Genomic DNA, 21,992 nt, shown 5'->3' on the forward strand with positions numbered 1-21,992 from the left:
ATTCGTGCTCTTACCTGCTGGTAATAATACGTTGTTGAACTGTCCCTGTAGCTGGCTGTCGCCTGCAGGCCTGTGAGTGTTAAAGGAGTGCACATTGCTGTGACCGTTTCTGTGTCCCTGCCAGTTCCTGTGGCCGTTGCCGTTAGCGTAGCCGTTGCCATTGGGTAGAGCGTTGGAGGTAATAGGCCCAGAGGATGATGGATAACGTTTCACAGTGCGGGAGGTCCCGGTCTGCTGAGGGGAGGAGTCAGGGGGTCCACGTCTCACTTGGGTCCTGTCAATCACATCATCACAAAACCTTAAACATATGACCTCAGACGAACACTAATGTGCCGCACGTATATATACACTCTCAAAGATACACCCATCAGCAACGTATGTGCATCACCGTGAAATCCATTCAAGCGTGGTTAGTGTGTGCAGCAGAAAATAATATTCCTAAGAGAAAAACATGCCGTCTGAGGTCATAGCCTCGCTTAATTGATTTTATAGATGAGACACAATGATTTGGAAATAATTTTGTTTTAATTTGATAAATACGACCATATCATTATTTAAGCACACAGGGTTTTCAAAATGAACATCTGCTTTAAAGTCAGAGAGCCATGACCCTCACTAATTAATGGAAGACTCTGTTTGACATTAAAGATATTTCGCAAGATTTACCATCACTGATTAACAAAAAATATCAGGCAGCCAAAGGGAATGAGACTCACAGGGCCCACTAATGTGTGTGTGTGTGTGTGTGTGTGTGTGTGTGTGTGTGTGTGTGTGTGTGTGTGTGTGTGTGTGTGGCTGGTCCACTTGTCTCAGGAGAAGAGTGTGTGATTAAACACATTAGATCTTTCCATCAGGACTACAAAACCTTTCCATCACCCATTGTGTCTGCTTGACTAGATTATGAACTCCCTGTTCTGTCTGACTGTCTGTCTGACAACCAGGGAGCAACATCCTGAGTGTTACACCGGGCTGGAGGAAGTATTAAAACTAGGGTCGAAGAACAAAGCTCGTCCAGGGCTGCGTGGGGCACGTTTTTTCACCAGTGAGCATTTGATTTGGGTCAATTACTGAGCCCGTGTTGCACGACCTGGAAGCTGAGCTCATGTGAGCGACCTGGGGGAGGCGCGTGCCTCTCAGACAGACAGGCAGACGGGCCTACCTTTGCTCTGGGGGTCTGAGAAAGCCCCGGGAGTGCTGGGATTCAGGCCCTGCAAAAAAACATCTGGATCCCACTGATCTACCATGACAGACAGTCAGCAGAGCAAGACAAAGATGGAGCATGTCGGGTAGATCAGAGGAACAGCTCTACAAAGCACACCTGTGGCCCTGTAAGGTAATTGAGGCTGTAATCAAACCCCAAATGGATATAAACCATGCATTAACATTTGTTACATGTGGTTTTTAGCCACACACCACGTATTTACACACAGAATCAGCTCTGTCAACCAACAAACATACAACGATAGTCGGGCAAATAAACACTCAGAAATGCATACGTGTACACACAAACACACACACGCCCAGTCCCAGCTGTGCTAGATGCAGCACAAGCCTATGCATGTCTCTTTATTCACACAGTACAAACCACATTCCTGCTGCCAAGGGACACAGGACGGTAAATGAGAAGGGGAAAAGGGAGACAAACCTTTGATAATGGTTTCTCACGTCATCTTTTACGAAAGACGACAGGCAACTCCTATAGCTGACAGCTGCTGACCCAGATCCTCAATCTCCGGGGTGGGTCCCGGAGATAGGATGTGACACAGGGAAACAAGGGGTGCTAGTGTCAAGGTGGTAAGGACTTACACTGTCCACTCTAAGTTACGATTGGGTTTTTCCATCGCAAACAGTGACACCTGGCCCGCGAGCATCCTGCCTCGCTTCCCATAGGCTTAGCCAGATGTTGCACTTTCTATCTCTCTCTCACTTTCAATGGCAAAGCGACTTCCTCCCTGCATGAGCTCACCGCTGCCCTCTCTGCCTGCAGATCAGGGGGGCGGCGAGGGCAAGCGCGACTCACTCCGAACGTTTGATGTCATCATTAGGAACTTCAAGGCCCCAGCGATCCAAGGAGGAACCATCCCCCCGCCTTGTTCTGGGTGACTTGAAAGCAATTTTGAAGACCTCTGCCAAGATTACGTAGAACACGGTTTGAACAGACAGATGGGAAATATGTTTTGGGTATCAAATGATGGCCATACAGTTTTAATTAAATGACTGATGGTGTTGATAAGAGAACTGCTGAACGAGCATATGGTGCAAAGGCTGTAATGAGTCAAACAAAATAATTGGAAAAATATACAGGATTTACAAAATTTGTCTTTCATAAGAGTTCTCATTCCTGGTGCTGTTCGCTGTTAACCGAAAGCTTAAATATTTAAAAGCCGTAAGCTGAGCCACTTTCAATATTACAGTAGTTACTATTATCGGACTCTGCAGTTCCCCTAAACTCTACAGAGGTTTTTAGTGTTTAACAGCTCACTGTTTTAGTTTTTATAGCTCCAAATTTTACTGTTTTGGTTCACTTTCACAGCTCGCATCAGCGTTGCCAGTGAAAAAGCTTTGACCAGCACAGATAAGACAAAGTTAGAGACTAGCATTAGCTGGTGAACAGCATTTACATAGCAGGTAAAAAGCCAGATATTTCCCTCAGGAGCTGGTTGAGAACAAAACAGAGCTAAAATAGAGTGAATATCGGACTTATATTTATTAAGTGGCCATAAACATGACTGTAACATTTGTAGCTTATGTTTTGCCCAAGCAGCCATAAAAAAATCAAAAAAGAAAAGAACAAAACACTTTGAGATACACTTATGAGTACACTTATTCAATTCCTCCACCACTCCATGAACACCCAGAACTTCTGTACTTGGTTTGGGCCACTTTGACACTAATTGTCAGACAACATCACTGTGACCTGAGGGTTTGGGCCAGCTTTGGCTCCACACTCAACACACATAAATGACATTTGAATCAATCTTCAGATCTAACTCAATGAAATAAAGTGAATGAGAATACTTCCGAGAGTTTTGAACAACTCCTTTCATTGAACACATGAGCGAAGGCCAAAGAAAGAGCATTATGGACACACATGTGATATTGAAATCACGAGGCCAAAAAACACTTGGATTACATTTGGGAGATTCACTTGCATAAAGTGTCAGGTTTGACTGGGCTTAGTGCATTATATGTTTTATTTCATGTTCAGAACATTTGCTAAATAATTCCATTCAAAGGGAAACAATCAGTTTTTATACGCTGATAAATCTCAGTCCAAACACTTGATCAAAGCGTCAGTTTAAATCTGATCGCAAAGTAGGCCTCCAACTAAGACTTAGAGCCATTGGCGCTGTCCACTTTCACTCATCATGATCATTCATTTCATATGTACGGAAAGCAATTTGAACTCAACCTCATCATATTTGAGGAAATTACTAATCAAAATGATGTCCAAGAATCCCCACAGTGCATGAACCACCAATAAGGCTTCCAACTTAGTTGCTACATATAGTATCTTTGAACTCATTGCGGCATTACGACATGTGAATTTTGGCTCTCGTGAAGGAATGACAGGCAGCAGTCCCAGCCGCGCCTTTTGACCCAGATGTGTTGGAGAGGAGGCCATTCAGAGCACAAGCAGCACACGGATAGGAACTGTGAAAATGCAAGTCGGTACCAAGAACTGGGGGACAGTCAAAAAGGCTACAAACCCTCTGATCTCTGAGTTTCTGCTGATGTCGTACATAAACCATGTTGTTAATTGAACCCAATAGCCAGACACAACAGAAGGTGAACTTTGAAGTTTTCATGAGCATGCACTGGAGTAGATGGGAGGGTTACATGGAGAAAATCAGTAAGGTGGCTTTGTTCAAGTGCCAGGAAGCCCCCGTACTCAGGGCTTGAGACACACCACTTCCCATCATCCCAGTGGTGACTGTGTTGTTTCTTCAAGTTGCCCACTGGGAAGCAAGAGTCTCTTAGGTAGACAGGAAAATTCTCGATTTATCTGATGGTCCTGTTCACCGCAAACATTCACCCACACACATACACGCAGTGACCCAGATCTTCAGGAATAGACCTTCTGTTTACATCTTAAACCATCTGCATGACGCGGCCAGAACAGTGTTTAGATGTGAAGCACTGCGCAGTAACGTATGGGCCACAGCTGATTCATTCACTAACAGATCAGGCTCTGAGGTGCTTTCATTATCTTCTCTCTCTATAAATCTCCACGTGAAATAAAGCACATTTGTCAGTTATGACTAATGTGCTTCAGACAGAGAACCTAGTTTTTCTGGGCTTAGGATGTAGGTTGGAGAGAGGTAAAGGATTGTGATATTAAATGGTTTTTCAGCCGCCCTCTCAGCACTTGAGGCTTAGCACAAGTCTGCCTTGGCAACACTCATTTTTCATTTTGATTTGTTTGAGAATACCAAAGTCCGAACCCACATCTAATGGCTCGGATTGTTGGCTTATTACCGCTAATGCAGAAAATAGACTGATATGAGGAGCTTGTCTGGTGGCTGGATGGAGCCATTTGGCTTTGAACAGACTGTCTAAACAAGCCAGTCTGACAGCAGGCAGAAGTGTCTGGCATGAGCACCCCAGTCTGGGTCACACCGCATAACCCGATAGCTCCCAGCCTTGTCACTTTGTCCCGTCAAAATTCTCTTTGTGTTGGACTAAACCTGACTTCCAGAGTGACGAGTGGCAAACCTCTGGAACCGTCGGTGGGTTTAGGACCAATCAACACAAGAGTCGTTCGAGCAGGCTGAGGAAAATCAAGTCATTATTCTTTTTTATTTAAACAAAACGTTTAATGGTTCCATTTACTTCTTTCCAACACAGAGCGTCAGCCAAAAACCCCTTATTACATAAGAACTGCACATAATTAGGGCAATTTGAAGGCTACTTGCTAAATGGGAAAGTAAATGAAGGTCATCAAAGACCAAGTGTAAATCAGAGTTTACACACATTCATCTCATTCAGAGAAAGCGTTAAAGACTATTGTTCATTTTCAAAGCCTGCGCCCCAATACGTAGATCATCAGTCTAACTAAGGGGAGCAGCAGAAATCAAAAAAATTGTGCAAACAGCAGCCGAAACAATGAAAACTTTGTACTGCTCAACCACTGCAAACACTCTTGGCAACAAAGGAAGAGAAGATTTATGAGTGTATTTGGGACGTGCAGGTTTGCAGTCAAAGAGGGAGGACTGTGAGATGTGAGGAGCACTGTGCGAGGGGCACAAACAGTTTTTGGACGCCAAAAAGCATGTTGGCCCTATTCCAAAGCAAAGTGTCCCCCACCAAGTGGCAAAGCAACAGTTAAGAGATATGGTTTGCGGCCAATGATTTCCAAAAACACTTTTCAGGGGAGGCCACCATTAAACCGGGAAACACCTTGAAACGGACGGAGATAACGTATCTTCCTGCTCTCGATTTTAAATTTGAGAATGTCAAGAGAGAGAGAGAGAGATGTTTTTCAGCAAAAAGCTTAACAACAGATGGTGCTCCACATTTCACAGACTGAAGCTTGCAGGCAAGGAAGGAGAGTGCAGACGGTTGAAACTAGTCCCGGGAGGTGTTATTCAAGAACATTAGCAGACACACGCACTTGAGTCTTGTTCATGTTTTGCTATTCAAAGCCCAACAGTGTTATGAATCTCTGTGACATCTAAGACATTAACTACAATGTAGCTATGAAAAGAGAGAACATTCAAGATTAGCAGTAAAGATACCGATCATAGTTTGACTAGGATTCCTGTTCCAAGTATGACCTGTCTGCAACAGAATTTGTTTTAGCAAAACGTCAGCTCTCATATCTGATATTTGATAAGAATTTAATTACTAATTGGATATTTTAAGCTGATTTTGTTTGTACTTTGAGTGGATGGGAGTTTTTCCATGTCTCATCTCGCTCTCAGGGCCCACAGGCAAAGAGGGGGAAAAGTTTAATTCAGAATTTGGTCGATCTTAACAGCCTTGGTGTATTTTAGGAGGTGAAAAAAGTCTCTGCAGGCTGAGAAAGAATTAATCCTCTCTTACCCACCCAGTCAGCGCAACAAACCATCTGTGCCACCAGTGGTCAAACCCCACTGTGGTTACACAAATCATTCCTCAAGCTTTATGCAGAACACCCTCATCCATTCATCATTCACCGCTGAGGTCCCTGTGTGTTTCTTTCAATAAAATCCTGAGGTTTGAACTTAAGCATGCACCAATAAATAGGGCATTTTCATTATACTGTTGTTGTGTGTCCCTCTTAGCAACATGGCCATGCAATGGCACGGCTGTAAACTTTGTGTTCATTGGAAATTCAAAAATAACTTGACACCAACCTCTGTCATATTAAAGTCTTACCCTAAATTATAGGTTATTGTGAATGTTTAATCTCTGGTAGTAAATGTTTAAACCTCCACTGGTTATTCTTACAGCTTGCTTTGCAAGATAATAATGACGCTTGCACGTGAACTTTGCATCTTATTGTTAAAACTCATGTAAGACCCCTGATGTTGTTTTGCAGGCAGAGTTTAAGATTATGGGGGGGGAAAAAACGTATCCCCTTTCTTGCCAAGAGTTAGCTAAGAAGATTGATACCATGCACTCTCATGTTGCTGCGTCAATTATGAAGCTACAGCTAGCAGCCAAATAGCTTAGCTTAGCATAAAGACTGGAAACAGGGGGAAATAAGGTAGTCCGGCTCTTTTCAAAGGTAGACACTATGAGGCAAGCAGGCAGGCAAAGAGGCTGCCTTTTTTTTCAACTGAAAATGAAGTACTTTGCATTTAGAAACAAACTTAAACAAGGAACACAGGTGAGCAGGTAAAAAGGGGGCGGGAAAGCAGAATAAAGACGGGGAGTAAAACATGACACATGAGGATAAACTTTCAACATAAAACTGGAAATCATAGACTAAAACTCAGGACCATGTCAAACCTAAGTTTGAAAGTGACACTTAATTTTAATGACACTGACAGACAAGCAATAGTCCAGCACATAAGTCCTTGTAAAATAGTCAACTGAAATTTTTAATTTGTATATATTTGTGAGGTATACAGATGGTAGGCTAGCTGTTTCTCCCTTTTATCCAGTCTTTCTGCTAAGCTAAGCTAACTAGTTAGTGGCTCTATCTTCCTATTAACTGGCATGAGAGTGGTATCTATCTTCTCACTAGGACCCAACTGATACTGGATTTTTGGGGTCAATGCCAAAACTGATATTGGGGCGCAAAAAATTACAATAATGATATATATTGCCTAATATTTTTTACATACACAAAATATATGCATTAACATTTTTTGTGGTTGCCAAACACAAAAAGACTCATTCTTAATGGAGGCAGGGTATGTTACAGCTCGCACTAAAAATAGTAAATTTTACTGGGAATTGAATAATCATCCCAACCCAAGCATCTCTTCTACTTTATATTACATTTAAAAAACAGTCAGTATTGGCACATTCTGAACAACATTTACACCGATACCAATATATCTGTGATAAAGTGTAGGGATAAAAGAGTTAAATGAGGCTGGCTCCCAATCAGCACCACAAAAGCAGCAATGAATGTGTGAAATCTGAAAAATATGTCTGGGCAAAGAGACAATAAACAACAGATTTTTTTCTCCAAACATTAATTATGAATCAATAATGTCATCTGCTAGTGTTCAGGGAATTGTCGGTATACACAAAAAATACAAAATTATTAAATTTTGACAGAATGGTCCATGGAAATGTAATATCACATTGCCAGTAGTCTAATGTGTCCCATTTTATAAACTGGGACTAACAGGAAAACACCTCGTCACAAGAACATGTGCAGCACTTTAACGATAAGCTCCGTTCTCCTGAAACAAGGACAAGTTCTTCTCAAATACGTAGCTGCTTAAGGCCAAACATCGGTGAGCAATTAAGGGCCAGTCTCTCTTTGATAACATCTCTAGTCATTATGACTTGGATAATTGTGGGTCCTGGCAGAATATTTCCCCTTGTGAAAATTTGGGTGTGTCTGAGGCTTATCGCAACGGCCACAGAGGCTGGATTAAATCATGTTCTCTCTGTCTGGACGGCCTTCCAGGAATCCCGCTAGTAGCAGCCAGAGCGGGGTGAAATGAATTACAGTGGGGTTGGATTGATTCAGAAAGTTTTTTTCTTTTCTCGCCCCAGGGGACAAGGCTTATATTAGAGCAACAACTGGGCCTAGAGCAGAACTAAAAGCAGCAAAGGTTGTTGAGAAATTTACTTAGCAAAGACTATAATTCGGATCAGCCAAAGTGCTACACAGACAAATGAGGAGACGAAGTTCCACTCAATTTTATAGGTATAACTTCCAGCACCGCCTGCATGAAAATAGATTTTCTGTAAGTTCGACCTCATTGAGGTTTTCAGACGCTACGTGATCAAAACATATTACTACTGCCGTCTACTCTATCACAGGCCAAAAGCTGTGAAATAAACAGTTCCTTTTTTATCTCCAGGGGGCGAGTAATGGTGCCAATCTGTCTGAATTCACCTCAGCATTCTCAAAGTGGGGTTTTTCAAGCTCTAAGAAATCCAAAAAGCAGTGTGGTTGCTGTGGTTCAGGGGCCAGAATCAAATGCCTGGAGACATGGCGAGCTGAGAGGCTATTCAATACCCTCCAGTTTATTGTAGTTGCTCTGATCATTCACTTAGTAAAATGCCACAAGACAGGTCAGCAGGAAGAGCCATTACAAAGTGCTGACTGAGCCTGTGCCTACGCTGCTCAGTGTCATATGTCGGACTGCTCAGAGAGAAGGGTTTCCAGTGAGAGAGGTGATAGTGGGAGTTTTCGAACACGACCGTAACATTGGTTTAAAAAGCAATAAAAACTTTACCAGAGGGTTACAGAACACGAGGAAAGAATGCAGACACGAAGAAGGCCAGCACAAAGTCGAGTTTTGACATCTGTATTTGAAAGAGGAAAATACTGCTGCACAAAAAATCGAAATGTTATCGAAACTGCAATATGGCTGTGATATATATTGATATATTGTTATCATGATATGAAAGTATACTGTCTTAGATTGTGGATATCATCATATTGTGATATGTGTTGTCTTTTCCTGGTTGTAAAGGTTGCATTACAGTAAAGTTCTACTTCAAGTTCAAATACTCTTATACCTTTACTCAATTCGACATTTTATCGACAAAACTGACCATTATTTCTCAAAAATCTTATTGTGTTGATACCAATATATATATTGGAGTACCCAGAGGCATCTGTACAACGTTGTCGCATTAACGATATCGAGGTATCTGCTCAAAAATATTGTGACATTCAATTTTGTCGCCACCGCTCGGCCCCATAGGAACTCTACATCCTGACATCTGACTGGATTAAGTGGTTCCATGCAGGGCTATACTGCTAATTCATCCTTTCAACACCGCGCCCCATATCTGGGAGATGAGCCTGACTGATGCTGTCTCCATCTGCCTCAGCTCCGGAGCTGGAGGCTGGACTGCATTCTGGGATAGGCGCCCCTCTTCCTATAACTGCTGTACAGTATTTGTCCCTCCAACAGCTGCAACTGCACAGGCCTACTTGATGAGAAGGATTTGGCCGCGGACGCCGGGCTTCGCTGGCACTGCGGCTCAGAGAGTGTGTTTCGGATGGGGCTTTGGAGAGTTGGGATGTAGGGAGAGAGAAAGACATATCTGTCCCACGCTGAGCGCTGAGTTCTCTATGGTCCTTTGTTCCCTCTGGCCTAGCAGGAAGCCAAACACTCATGGGACTCGTTTGGCTCTGTTTGTAGAAAGAAAAGCACCAACTCTTCCTGCCCTGGCTCGGTCAATATCGTTGTATGCTAAGCTCGCTCACATTGAAAAGTCTAAGTAGATTTAGACACACATAAAAAATGTCTAACAACATATGCTGAAACAATCTCGGTTCATTTTCTACCATCATATGTTATGTAAAATTAATATATTTTCCTCGCCTTTTGTAGCGTGGAGAGTTCACCTGAGGACAGGGTGGCCTCCACAGCTGAGTCCCCACTTTGTTCGTGTTAAACCGACAGGAGCGGAGGTACACAGTGTCCCCCACAAACACCACAAAACCATGGCAGAGCATGTCCAGCCATGCTCCGGAAAGTGGAAATGCTCACCAGGGACAAGGGGTCAGGGCAAAGGTAAAGTTTAGAGAACCAGCACGCTACACAAACACGCCTGCAATCCACGAGCAGAAAGCCAGTTAAGCTGACCCCGGTCAAGTTCATTCCCAGTCTACCCACCACCCATGCAGGGATACAAATCACAGCTCTACATGCACTGTCATGTGCCTGGTTTAGAAGCGAGATAGAGCCCCATTCAAGAGAGAGCAGCGCATACAACCTGTGGGAATTACCCTGTACTTTAGCCTTTGACTCCATGTTAGCCCGACTCCCCGTCTGCAGGCCTCCTCTGTTTTGGCAGCAGGCGAAAAGCGAGACAAGAGGATGATTCTAGACACGTCCTCAACGAGTAGCAAAGACTGCCAGGTTGTACAGTAAGAAAACTTTCCCAGGCTGAATGTTTAGATATATATTTTAGTCTTAAGAACACACACACATCTGATCAAAGACATCAAGAGTATTACGAGATGGAAAGCTACTGTGGGATTCTGGCTCCTCTTTTAATTTATTATCCTCTCAACTGAGTAATGAGAACACTGCTGAGCGATTTCCACTCCCACCTTTCAGTGATCATATTTTATCCAAGCTATACGTTCCAGTTGCAGTGAATGTCAGATTCTCCAGCAGTCATTACTACCGAGAACACTGGTGATGATAGTCAAACAATATTTCTATACAGGTGCTGAGGTCACCCAGAGGGTTTTGACAGTGGCTCCCGTCAGCGCTGGTGGTGTGGTTTGTCTGGAGTGGGAGTGAAAGCAACCAGTGATCCATGATTAACATGGAGAACTCCCACTATAACCACAATTTCCTCTGAGAAACGGCTGTGTGGCTATGTGCAAAGCCTTGAGTCAACAAGCCACATAACCGCCAGCCCGATTAGTCACCGGGCAAACGGTGGGGCTGATATTAAGCAAAACAGTTAATGCAGAGAAAGCAGTATGCATCACCCTCTTAAGGGTCGTTCTGCTCCATGTAATAGGGTGTTTTTGTTTTTCTTCATCATATGTTACTGGGTGTGACCACATCTGTAATCATCCCCGAAGCAAATTGTGCTTTGCAAAATTCTGCAGAGCAATTATTTCATGAAATGGGCCAAGACATTGATGAATTGAAATTAAATTTGAAACATTTTGAATAAAGATAAACTCATCCAACTTTCTGATTATCCGCTGCTCTATCTCCAAATTTAGATTCTGTGTACCTCACTGTGTGGGACTCGCTGGAATCAATTGAGTTTATAAAGGCCCAGGGAAAGTGTCTGATGTGCACTCCCACAAAAACAGGACCCAGTGACCAAAGCCACAGGTTTTCAGAGAGCTATAAGGGAAAAAAAGCTAACGTAAGAGAGAGACAGATAGAGCACAGCTGAGCCCCATTCAGGGCTGCGCGACTGTCCAAGTTCAGCTATTCTGAATACTTATCTCAGTCCCGTGATGCTGGAGGTCAATGTAATAAAATTCTGTCGCGACTGAGAGGAGACAGAAGGAGAGGAGACGGGAGACGTAACGTCAGAGCCGGTGTGTATTTTGGTTTTGGGTTTGAAACGGAGGCTCCACATGTGTGTGTGTGTGTGTGTGTGTGTGTGTGTGTGTGTTGGGGGTTCCTTACATCACAAAACTCTTCTTCTTTAACGTTTCAACATCATGGTGGTATAAAAGAATTAAGAGAAAGTATCATCTAGTAATCAAATCTACTGTATGACTGACTTCTAGTACCAGAGCAATGACAACTTGGACTGAATGCAGTGTGACTGCACAGATCTGTTATCCAGGTAGCTGCTGCCAGTCGTCCTTAGTCTGATTATGTAACAGAGACCAGAGAGAGAGAGAGAGAGAGATGACCTTTGGAGGGACGACCTGCTGCTGCACACATCCTGCTCTGCCCTGCTCTGTTTCCTGAGGACTGATGTCAGAGAGCGGCGGGGGTATGGAGTTGACATGAAGGACTCATAGGAGGTGCTGAATACGTCCTCTGTGCGTTATCGCAGTCCCAGCTTGGTCAGGAGTGTTCACCACTGGCCCTGACCTTCATACTGGGAGCTACAGGATCTCGTGCTGACAGGGACAAGCCCTCCACTGCTGCTGAGCACAGCGCTCACAGGAAACGCTGGTTTTTGCAGTGAAATGCATTTGCTCCACGGCAAAGTCAAAGGAAATGGTTATTTGTTTGCCAGCTGCATATAGGATGTACCTATTTTAAATTTTATAGTTTCATCCAACAGAGAGGGGCAGCCGGGGCATTCGGGACGCAGTTTAAATGGTCAGAAAGAAGGAGGAAGAGGGTGAGACAGAAATACAAGAAGAGGGAGCAGAGTAGTCGTATTCCCATGCCCCAAAATCCCCTCATATGTTTTGTCCATCCCAACTGGGCTGTCACTCCTAATATGCTGGATTAATTCAGTAGGACTATTCACAAAACAGTTTATCCTTTAAAATAACATTTCGGAAGGCAGCTGTGGTCACACAGGACTGACAACATGAGAGAAATTCCATCTGAGTTAGGCTTTTTTTTTTTGGATGGACAAATTTGTTACCATGGATATAGCCAATAGGGATGGAGAAATCATTCTGAGGATTTGCTAGAACAGAAGCAGAGCATCTTAATGTTTTGAAGGGCTGTTTCCACATTTTGGTAAGGCACTTTAAAGCAACATTATGTAAGTTTTTAACCTTAAAATAGCAGCTTCAAAATCTCCATGACGGTACAGTGTCTCATAATAGGGTGAATGGTGTCACAGCCACTCTGCCTCCCATCACTTGTTTCTGCACTGTGTAACTTTAGTTAGAGGGTAGGATCACAGCGTTACGTACATGTTTACTTCACCTGGGATTTGTATTTAAAACAGTGGTGTTACACTCAGAAACTGTGGGGGGCGCCAAAGCACACAAAGTGCCAATTTCTACATAATGTTGCTTTAAATGCTACACAAAGCTGAAATATTTTGGCTAGCTAAAAATATGGCTACTACAAGACCACGAGAGCCTATAATGATATGATGCATGTGTCTCAACAAAATAATTTCCTTGGATGTTAAAGAGTCGAGATCTACTTGACTTAAAGGGTAATTCCACTAATATTATGCATTCAAGTGTGTTTACAGTACTTGCAAGTTCTACTGTAATGTCTGGTTACTCAGTTTGAGGGCAAGTGTTTTGACTACGATACTCGCTCAATAACCAAAAGAGGATTTCAGCATCTTCCTGCCCACAAGGAAGGATTTCTGTGTTAACATTTAAAGGCTAACTCCACCAATTTTACACATTAAAGTGTTGTTATATGTTTTGGCTAGTATGATTGCATATGTGGAAAAAAGTACAATAAAGCCTTTTGTGGCTCCAGAGGAAGCTGCTTTTATTCTGGTAAATTGCCTGAAAATGCTGAAATCCTCTTTTGGTTCTTTAGTGAGTAGTTTAGTCAAAACACTTACCCTCCAAAAGAGTACCCAGACCACAAAATCGCTCTTGTGTCTAATCAGAAAAGCCAGTGTCTCGCCGCACAAGGTTGAGGTGCTGGCATGGTGGAAATCGAGTTAAGCATCGTCTGCACTGACTTGTTGACAAACCTCTTAAAATCAACCACAGACACTACACTTTCCCTGTCTGCCGCCTGCTGACATGTGCACTCAGTGGGGTTTCATAGCTGTGAATCAGAGCTGACTGGACAGTGAGACGTGAGGCCAAGCAGCAGGTCTGGAGAGCACACGTTCAACAGATTATAGCCGATTTCCCGAACAGTCACTTTACCTTTTTCAGCTGAACAGATTACATTCTCTCTCTCTAATTGATTTTTTCTCTTATCATTATCATTGTTTTTGTTCTCTCCCTCCGTGTCTGTCTCATTCCTTCTCTACACTATTTCTTGTTCTTGGCGCCACTTGACAGGCCGGGTCAGTGACAGGGTGCCGCTGATATAACAAGCCGAGCCCGCTCCAAGAAAGACATATACAGTGCCTCACACCTTCTCTAGTAGGGACAAATGAAAGGAGACTGGCTGGGTGCTGCATGTACGGGCTGACCTTTGCTCCCTCGAAATAAGTGGGGGCGAGGCCAACACCATTTATCTGAGCCCAGGGCTCTGTCCTCCCTGCTCCTCTTCTTACTGCTTAATTGAGCCCTGGCACTGGTGTTGTCTCTCAATCTGACTCTCACTCTCTGTGACCTCACATTGCTCGTGCTTTCCTGGCTTCGCAAACAGTGGAACCTCAGGCTGATATATGAAACCAAGACTTGCATCCACCACTTCTCCAGAGGGAACACTGTTCCACCCCTCAAAGATCATTCTGGGCCGAGAGAATGCAGAACATTTGCGGCAGTTTACGGGGGCTGAGTTTTAAATGTGAATTACACAAGCGCTCAAATAGCTTCCTGGAAGCACCGACGAAAGAGTCAAGTATCCAAATAATTATTTGACTAATGTTTAAGTGAAGACATTTGGCAATTTTGGCACAAGTGTTTATTGTGTCCTGCGAATTTCACAAAAATCTGTTGGTTTCAAATAATAATTGGATTAGTCTGAGCTGCATGCTTGGGAATTTTTGCACTCCAGTCGGGGGAAATGGCTCATCTTGAACTTAACAGCACCTCTCACAAACTCTTAGTCAGCCTTAGCAGGAATATGAATAGCGGACACAGTCATAATGGGAGCATTTGTGACTCAGAAACACTGTCTGCCTCCTACAATGTTGAACCTGCAGTTGTCTCTTTCTATTTGTCCCAGGTCTGTGACTCAGGGCGCAAAAATGTCCTGTGAGTCAAGAACAAAGAAAACATATGCATAGCAACTGTGCAGTCATCAGAGGCCTTGTATTGATTAGAAGATTTACTATGACTCCAAGATAATCGTTTTAGGAAGGAGGATGCATTAACTCTTTTATGAACCATCTGCCAAAACATTCAGTAGATTCATTGAGCTACCACAAACATGCTGATGGCTCAGCCAGCATAATTCCACAACACCAGCAAAAGCACAAAATGACACAAGACCTTCACAATTAGCAAGCAGGGCACCATAAACGTCAGATGTGATTGAGAATGTTTAAGTGGTTTGGTGAAGTGAAATTACCCAGATGACAGGCTAGGCTAAAAAGTGAATGATGACCTCATTGCCCAAACAAATTATGGTACTTGGTGAGTGTGATTGGATTAGAAACGCACTGGGACCGTGTCCAAAGTGGAGCACAATTTGACAAGATAAGTCTGAACCTGTAAGCAATAACGCTCCATCAAAAATATTCCCGGAAACAATTACTCCCATTCAACATCCTTGATCATGGATATGGTTCTAGTCATGGTAAAGTGATTAATCAAGTCATAAAGTAATTTCCAACAAGATTGAAACTTAAACAGTCAGATGTTCAAGCCAAGAAACTATTAGGCCTGTCTGATTAGCAGTCTGTGGAGAATTTGCTGAATGCACTGGAAGAGGCCTTCGTCTGAGTAATTATTAGCGGGATACATTAAAGTCACAGTTATTCCAATAAATCAAAAACCCAAACCTGAAACGGTCAAAGCCTAAAGAAAATATAATCCCCCTGCTCTATTTTCATAGCAAATAGCATGGGTTAATACTTCTGTCTGGTAAATCTTGTTCTATTTTCCTACATTTTGCGTGATTTACTTTAATACTTTTTCAAGCATGGCAGCGAATGGCAGCAAACACATACTTGCTTTACTCAGCATTTGTTTTACTTAGAGTGTATAAAAGATTTAACATATGAACCCATTCATCTGGTTTGATTTATTGCAACGATAAACACAAGCAGCGTTGAACACGAGGGTAATGAGCTACTGCTTGTTCGAGAGCATTTAAATAATTTCCAAGACAAAGTGTACCGATTTGTTTTCTGTGAGCCTTCCTGCATGACAGTAATGGCGACTAGAACAAATATGACTCAGTGAAAAAGCACCCGACCAAAACCACCAAAATACTGTATATTAACATGTATTCATCAAATCCTTAAACAATGTTTGCAAAGAGCGACCCTTTCAAAATAAGACTCTGTGAAAGACAGGGCTTCATTATACCTGTATGTGCTGAAATGTAGATCTGAGAGCCATTTAACCTTCTTCAATACAACATTAAATAATGTACAATGGCAATGAACAAATGCCAGATGGGAGTAAATGGCACATAATTGAGAAAACAGAAAGAAGCTATTGTGGATGACATGTGCTAGCGTGTCCCTGCCCTACAAGTTGTACCCACAGCATGTCACCACTTTCTGATGACCGGCCATAATTCAAAGTTGATGGAGACTTCTCGTAAAATGTTATTTTTTGACCAATCCTTATATGGCAGAGCTGAGGCCCTTTCAGGCTATAATAAGCAGAGGTAGGGAAGCACAGCTGCATCACTTACACAGTGTGGACAGGCTGCCTGGTGGTCGCAGGTCGCGGGGTCTGGACCCTGGTGGTGTCAATGGCCTGCCTTTCTGTGGGCCTTCTCCGTGGTTGGTCCCTCTGGAAGGGGTTGGTCCCGGGTTGCACGCGCCTCAGGCCGCCTGCGTCTCGGATGTACACCTGCTCCGGGGCCAGCTCCTCACAGCGGGGCCCCTGGAAGCCTGAGCGACACACGCAGGTATGTGGCCTGCTGCAGGAGCCACGGTTCTGGCAGGGGGGCTGGCAGTCAGCTGAAGAGAGAGCACAGATGGAGATCAAGTTTTCAGCAGGTCATGTTAGAGCATGTGCCCCCCTTGTATGAAGGAGCAGTAGCAGAAATGGCTTTCCCTGATCTCAACACCGGGGCTCACTTTAAATTGATTCAATCAAGGGGCCATTAGTTTCACTTCTCAATTCTTTCTGTCCTCTTCATTCAGTAGAGAGCCTGGAGGGGCTGTCATGTTCAATTTCTCCTGAGTCTTTAACTGCCCTGTTTAGTCTAAATGTATATGATCACTTACATGAACTCCTTATCCAATTTCTCAGTGAGGTAAGGCTTATACTCTAGGTTTCATGGCTCAGTTTTGCGCCGCCGGCATTTCCAAATGGAGTGATTTCCTAAATATATCCCCGGTCACTGATCTAGAATCCAGTGTGAGCTTTCACTGTAACACAGGCAGCTTAAAAAGCTAATAAAAGTAAGAGGTCATTAAAAAAAATGAGCGAATGGGAAAAACTGGTTACCGAAGGCCAACTGCAAATAGCTGACACTTCATCAAAGAAACGGCCTGTAGAGCTGCATCTTTTATTTGAAAAACAAACCAAATCTGAAGGGGCTTAGTGTACTTAAAGACGAATGAGCGCATAATATTTATCAACAGTCTGCAAATACGCAATGGTGAGGTCATTTCATGGTCATGGAAAAATATCTGTGTCACTCTACCAGCCCACCCCCAAATCCTCCCGGGCCACTCCAGATGCTTGACGCACTGAAAGACCCGCGGCGCACAATTTCAAGTAAACGGGCTCTCGATCTTGTGACACAAATGTATGTAGTGGACGGCACTTGAGGATTTATGACATTGTCCTCAAACAGTAAATCAGGCCACTGGTCTGTGGTGGCTAAAGCAAACAGCGGCGCTCTGTCAACAGGGCTATGGAATGCTATTGACACAGATGCTGTGGACACTGACAGATCGCAGGCAGGAACGCTGCCACAGCTCTTGGCAATGAGGAGTGCTGGCAGTCGAAAAGGGCCCCACTGGGTGCGAACAGCGCTCTACCTGCTGCACGCTTCCTGTTATTGCGATCCTGCTCAGACTCTGGGGCAACTTCGTGTTTGTTTTAGTCTCGAGCGAAAGCACGCTGGACCCCCGAAAAATGCCGTTGCTGGTGACGTGAGGTCAAAACTGTAGTGACAGAAGGAAATATGACAGCGCTGAGTGGCGACTGTATTTCCACAGACATGTTCCCACCGAGAAAGCCAAATCAGGCTCTGTTTTTTAGTTTCCTCAGATCACGTTAATTGAATGACCACTGCATTAGGCATCGTTAGGCTGTGGTATGAGGAGAAAAACGAACAAATTGAGGAGGATTAAATATCAGACACTCTCTTCTGCTTTTCGGTGAAGCAAATTTTATTAAAACCAACTCATTCATTCAAGCATTTCCTTTTAACTACTCTGAGGAAAATGTAGCCCCTTTTTTTGATGAAGCATACACATTTAGAGAAATGCGGTTGTGGATTTGTATAACTTGGTATGTGATCCGAATTTTCCATCATGGGATAAAATAGGAATCGCCTGAGCTCTGTTTGGCAAGGAGTTAAATACATCATCAAACTAAAGTAGTGGCTGGCTGGGTGCCACCGCCTTGTCCGGAGTCTGTTTAACCTCAGGTTTGGGGATGAAGCGGTGGATCAAATGGGCCACAGATTCCAGTGACATTACGCTGCGGGGGGAGAACTCGGTAATGTGTGAAACTGCATTCTTCAAATAAACCGTCTGAATTGAAATGAGAAACAGCACGGGGCAGAAAAATAAGCCAATAAAAGGAAGGTTCACGGCTGGCTTACGATGGGATATGCGCGCGATCGTGTGACGTGTGGCCCGTTTTTCAGCCGCAGAAGTGACACCAGACAAACGTGTCGCCTGCGCTGACAATAGAGAGGACAGGTCAGTGACTCTGGGCCTGACATGTGCCCCACGTGAAGCCCATTGCATGGCCGCGGTATACACTGTCGCTGCCTGTCTGTGTTGTCTCTGGGCCCTGCCTCTGGGCTGTTGAACACATTGTCGCAGTAATTGCTGTCATGCAGATTTGTCTTGCACATCATTAAAACTAATTGCCTCACATTCCATCCATTTCACAAATATGTGCAGCAATTATTACTTTGCGAGAGTAATAATAAAATGGGAATCCATCGGAAATAAAAGAGGAGAAATGGCAAACATTCCTGGCATTGCCACTTCAGCCTTAATTATGACCAAGACAGACTGGCCAAGTTTTGGGAGATTGTGTCCAGATCCAGTCATCTGAAAAGAGGAGACGATTAGACTGTTGTTGGCAGCTTTGAACCTTGCAAACAAACATGCTGATTCAGGCGAATCAGTTATAAAACACATAATTAATACTGAAGCATTTTCTTTGGGCTTCTCTTGGACTTCTTATTTTAGTGAGGCTGACGTATCTCTTCTCCCTTCCTCAAACTTAAGCCACATAAGAACAGTTTAAGGAGGTTTTTATTGAGTAACATCTACACAGCAGTGCCTGGAGGCTTTAGTTAATGTAGGTATCCATCATTCTACAAATAGCATTTCCATGGGGGTTAAACGATCACTTTTCTAATAATATGGGCTATAAATCGAAGTTATTTCTTGTGTTGGATTTAAGGCGATCACTTAGTAATTCTGTACGTATATTAAAGTATCCCTGAGGTCTTTATTGGGGTAAGTATTGCCCATAATTTCTCTAGAGGGTTACAGTTACCGGTTATAAACTCAGGTTTGCATTTGCTTGTATATCTGGGGAACATTTCCATTCTCGTCCCCCCTGCACTGGACTTTCATTTCCAACTTAGAGCTCATTTCCAGTCCATTACAATCCACCAGAGATTCACCTTCCCCTCTCCCTGACTCTGAGTAACACAACCCATCAAATCTTTACAGTCCTTTCATTGAGCTCGGGGCAATTTGAAACCAATATCCGACATAACTTAAACATGTAGAGAAATCTCTTCACTTTACACAGGTCAACAGTGCCACCAGAGGTAAGTCGACATTTTTTGGAAAATAATATTGATAATGAAAGCATAATCGCAATAATCTTTCAAAGACTCTCTACAGGCTGAGCCCATTACGTGCTATTATGAGATTTAGAGGCTGGGAGCTGCGCCGGAGATTAGAATTTAGCAGAATATGACAAAAGGCTTGACCAAAGGCCCTTTCAGACCCTGTAACTGAGAGACAGGAAGTTGGGAAGAAAGAATGACAGATAAAATGGCATTAGATTCAGCCCATTCTCACTCCAAGCGCGTCAAATACAGCAGCCTGGTCAGTAGCCCGACGCTTGACACTGAAGGTACCCCTCTATTTCAGGAGGCGCCCCTCTTGCATTGTGCTATTAAGAGTGACAAAAGTCCACATTAGGAGGAGATTAGGGTGGCTGGGTAGGTCAAACACAGGGCTTACACTCAGAAGACCCGAGTTTGAGTCCTGTGTGTAACCAAAATGTGTGAGCTGACTTGTGTTTTCTGTTGCAGAACTGAACTTACATACTTATTTAACCCAAACTATCATGTTTTCCTTCCCTAAGTAATTTTGGCGCCTGAACAAAACTGCAACTATTTCACAACATTAACAGTCCAAAACTCATAAAATGCAAAATGTTTGTCAGCAAACTTTATTTTGAAAGTCTAATCAGACATTGCATATTCCACTGCGAACTTGTCCCACAGCGTCAGAGTTTGAAGCCGAAGGCCACTGACCAAAGCCTGACGAGTTGGGAGTGATTAATTTCTGAGTCTCTCATAGTGATAAAGGCACAACAATATGGATTGCCAGGCTGCAAGTAAAATACCACGGCGGGCAAGTAAATCTAGCTACTGGAGTGAGCCATCTCATTTTCATCTCATCTCTGTTGAGAGTTGTGCCTGATTGCTACTGTTGCACATGCACAGTACCAATCAGGCACTTGTGAGAAAATGGCAGTGCGTAAAGACATTTATGAGCTAAAGTGCGGGCGAACATTTTAATTATCGTTGAAGCAGGAGTTTAGGGCGGGTCGCGTCACAGGGGATTGGCAGGTTTGAGAGCACGGTGGATAAGATTAAACATGACGATTAACTTTATTCTTTACTGTTATTTGAAAAACCCTTAGAAAATCTTTAAAGGGACAAAATAAATATTTACTTTCTGACTCATTAATGTTGAACCCTGTGAAAAAAAGTGTTGACAACGTAGGTAGAATGTGTGTATATACAGTGGATGCAGTGTTTGTGAAGAGGCTAGAGCTTTGCCTGAAAATGTGCCTTTCAAATAGGTTGTGTACAGGACATCATAGACAAGTGTTAAACTCTTGTGTCTGGTAAACCTCCTGTGATGACAGCAGGAACCTCTCTTTAGGAGTCACCACAGAACTTGACAGATCTCATGAAATAGGTCAAGTGTTTGAGATTGTTGGAGTTAGCTGGGAGAGACAAGCCTGAAAATTCTTCTCTCATCCGGACTCACTCTCCACTGAAGAAGTAAGAATTGGTCTATTGAGCAGTTAATACAATTGCCTCTCAATGCTAATCATTTCAAGTGAGTGTTAATCTCTTTACAACATGTGATTTCCACATGGTTGCCAGCGCAAGTGCTATCATTTAATGCTTGCCAAACACTAACTTTTCCCGTCTACGACCAAACTGCTGTTACCGTAACTCTAAACTTCTGAATCAAAACTTCTTTATTGTTCTAATGAGGACCAGAAGGGTGGGAGACGCTGACGCTGTTTGACTGATCCTTTATTTTCACTTTGTGGTAAATCTTACAAGGGTAATATTTCACCAGATTAAGGTGCCTCTGTCATAGATGCACATTTTTCAATCAGAGTGTGGGTTTTTCGGTCTGATACAGTAGTTGGGGCTTCTTATTCTCCTAACCCACCCCAGCTCTGTGGGGGGATTTAGTTAACCTACAGCTGACCCATGACACTGTGTACATTACTTTTAGCCACGCTATACCGAGCCTCCACCGCACCCCTCAAACTCCCACATTCAGCTTCTAACTAATGAGCCACATGCCGGGGCGCTCTGTGGAGGATCTCTGGATCTGGGGGCGTGCGCCCGCCAACTTGTAAAGCTGACTTTGTGAGACGTGGTGTTCACCAAGAAGCCACAAACCCCATCCTCCAGGGGGATCACATCCCAACAACAACTTCCATATGGTCTTTAAGCAGGAGGGTGCTATGATATATGGTTGGCTACGGGCTGCCCTAACAACAC

At 43.5% G+C, this 21,992-nt stretch overlaps 1 protein-coding gene across 1 annotated transcript in view; it reads right to left on the bottom strand.

Annotated features, from left to right (window-relative positions):
- The window catches only part of LOC311274320 (latent-transforming growth factor beta-binding protein 2-like), a 90,266-nt gene that overhangs the window by 57,262 nt on the left and 11,012 nt on the right, over positions 1-21,992 (bottom strand). Inside the window, exons 3-4 of the mRNA XM_084381897.1 lie at positions 16,488-16,758; positions 15-274 (exon numbers count right to left, since the gene is read on the bottom strand). Of these exons, the coding sequence (XP_084238023.1) occupies positions 15-274; positions 16,488-16,758 (531 nt within the window). The remainder of the gene's footprint in view (positions 1-14; positions 275-16,487; positions 16,759-21,992) is intronic.

This window comes from Pagrus pagrus, assembly GCF_965226575.1.
Source record: "Pagrus pagrus genome assembly, chromosome: 18".
NCBI lineage: Eukaryota > Metazoa > Chordata > Actinopteri > Spariformes > Sparidae > Pagrus > Pagrus pagrus.